At 60.5% G+C, this 2,065-nt stretch overlaps 1 protein-coding gene across 1 annotated transcript in view; it reads left to right on the top strand.

The window, feature by feature from the left end:
* The first annotated feature begins 28 nt into the window (after nt 1-28).
* The window catches only part of STK16 (serine/threonine kinase 16), a 2,291-nt gene continuing 254 nt past the window's right edge, over nt 29-2,065 (top strand). The window contains exons 1-6 of the mRNA XM_017726764.1: nt 29-864; nt 937-1,070; nt 1,145-1,265; nt 1,340-1,435; nt 1,504-1,625; nt 1,706-2,065. The exon at nt 1,706-2,065 is cut by the window's right edge and continues 254 nt beyond it. Coding sequence (XP_017582253.1) covers nt 574-864; nt 937-1,070; nt 1,145-1,265; nt 1,340-1,435; nt 1,504-1,625; nt 1,706-1,844 — 903 coding nt within the window. The 5' untranslated portion in view covers nt 29-573 and the 3' untranslated portion in view covers nt 1,845-2,065. The remainder of the gene's footprint in view (nt 865-936; nt 1,071-1,144; nt 1,266-1,339; nt 1,436-1,503; nt 1,626-1,705) is intronic.

The raw sequence follows: 2,065 nt of genomic DNA, 5'->3' as shown, positions 1-2,065 counted from the left end.
CGAGGGCGTGCTCGGGCGTGCGGGGGATGCCCGGGCACGGATGTGCTTGTGTATGGGGGATGCTCGGGCATGGGAGGGGCGCGGGCCTGGGGGTGCTTGTGCAGTGGAAGTGATGGGTGTGGCGGCCGTGCATGGGAGATGATTTGGCATTGGGGTGATGCTCAGGCATGGGGAGATGCTTAGGTATGGGGGGTGTTTGTGCATGAGGACATGCTTGGGCATGGGGGTGACGCTCAGGCACAAGGGATCCTCGGGCAGGGTGGGGAGATGCTTGAGCTCAGGTCACGTTGGGGCTTGGGAAAGTACTTGGGTTTGGTGAGGGATGATGCTTCAGCATAGGTGTGCATGGCAGGTGATTCTCATGCTGAGTGACAGGGAGAGGTTGCCTGGAGCCATGGGAGTGGGGATGAAGTGGTTGCCTGGAGCCATGGGAGTGGGGATGCTTGGGCTAGTGAGGTTTTTCATACAGAGAGGGGATGCTTTGGGTTCCTGGCAGGTGCCTGCAAGGTGGGGGGATGTGCATACCTGGGGGATTCATGCTGCCCTCTGTCCCCTTCCCCTGGGTGCTCATAAATGAGAGTGGGCACAAGGCCCCAACACGGATGTCACAGCCCCCAGTCCATGCCATTCTTGACTCCTTGCAGGGGCTTCAGCTATGTGGACCTGGTGGAGGGGCTGCGGGATGGGCGCTTCTACGCCCTGAAGCGCATCCTGTGCCATGACAAGGAAGATCGCCAGGCCGCCCTGCACGAGGTGGAGATGCACGGCCTCTTCGACCACCCCAACATCCTGCGCCTGGTGGCCCACTGCATGGTGGAGAAGGGTGCCAAGCACGAAGCCTGGCTTCTCCTGCCCTATGTGAAGGTGAGGGGGGCTTTCCTGGCTGCCCCACCACCCTGGGAGCAGCAGTGGTGACCAGCTACTTGTGTTTGCCAGGGTGGGACCCTCTGGAGAGAGGTGGAAGCACTGCGAGAGAAAGGGACCTTCATGCCAGAGCAGCGGATCCTCCTCATCCTCCATGGGATCTGCCGTGGGCTGCAAGCCATCCACAGCAAGGGCTATGCACACAGGTGAGGGATGGCAGCACTGGCTGGGGGGATTGGCAGGGGCCCCAGTGGGCATTCGGTGATGTCCATCCCCACAGGGACCTCAAGCCCACCAATGTGCTGCTGGATGAGGATGACCAGCCTGTTCTGATGGACCTGGGCTCCATGAACCAAGCTCGCATCGAAGTCAACAGCTCTCGGGAGGCCATGGCTGTGCAGGTGGGTGGCTGGGGACATCACCCTGCCAGCCTGTCCCTGCTTCAATCCCTTCATCGCTATCTTCCTCTCTGCAGGACTGGGCTGCCCAGCGCTGCACCATCTCCTACCGTGCCCCCGAGCTCTTCACAGTGCCGAGCCAGTGTATCATAGATGAGCGTACGGATATCTGGGTAAGGATCCAGCCCTCTTGCCCCCCCGTCCCACAGTGCAGGGCTGCACTGACACCACCACGCTCTAGTCCCTAGGCTGTGTGCTGTACTGCATGATGTTTGGAGAGGGCCCCTATGATGCCATCTTCCAGAAGGGTGACAGTGTAGCTCTGGCAGTTCAGAACCCCCTCACGTTGCCCTCCACAACCAGGTGAGGGGCTGGGGAGGTTCCCTGGGTGGCCCCCTGTCCTGTGCACCACATGGGTCCTCCCCTCACTGTCTTTTTCTCAGGCACTCAGCTGCCTTGCAGCGCCTGCTGTTCTCCATGATGACAGTGAATCCCCAGGAGAGACCCAGCATAAATGAAATCCTCCACCAGCTGGAGGGGCTGCAGCCAGCACCAGCGGGACAGGACACCACGCAGATCTGAGCCCATCCCATTCCATTGGTGACGCATCCTGAAGCTGAGCCAGGGGAAAAGCAGCTGCCCTAATCCCTGCTGCCGTGCAGACCTGTTGCAAAGGGGATTGATGCCCTGGGGGAGAGCTGCTGCTCTGTGATGGAGATGTGTTGGATTTGGAGTGTTCTGTGCCCTGGATGCTGCTGCCTGGGCCTTGGTCTGTGTCCCTGAGCTGTGGATATGTGATCTGC

This window comes from Corvus brachyrhynchos, unplaced genomic scaffold (assembly GCF_000691975.1).
Source record: "Corvus brachyrhynchos isolate BGI_N302 unplaced genomic scaffold, ASM69197v1 scaffold490, whole genome shotgun sequence".
Taxonomy (NCBI): Eukaryota; Metazoa; Chordata; class Aves; order Passeriformes; family Corvidae; genus Corvus; species Corvus brachyrhynchos.
The sequence above is the reverse complement of the archived record's forward strand: the minus strand, read 5'-3'. Positions and strand labels throughout refer to the sequence as shown.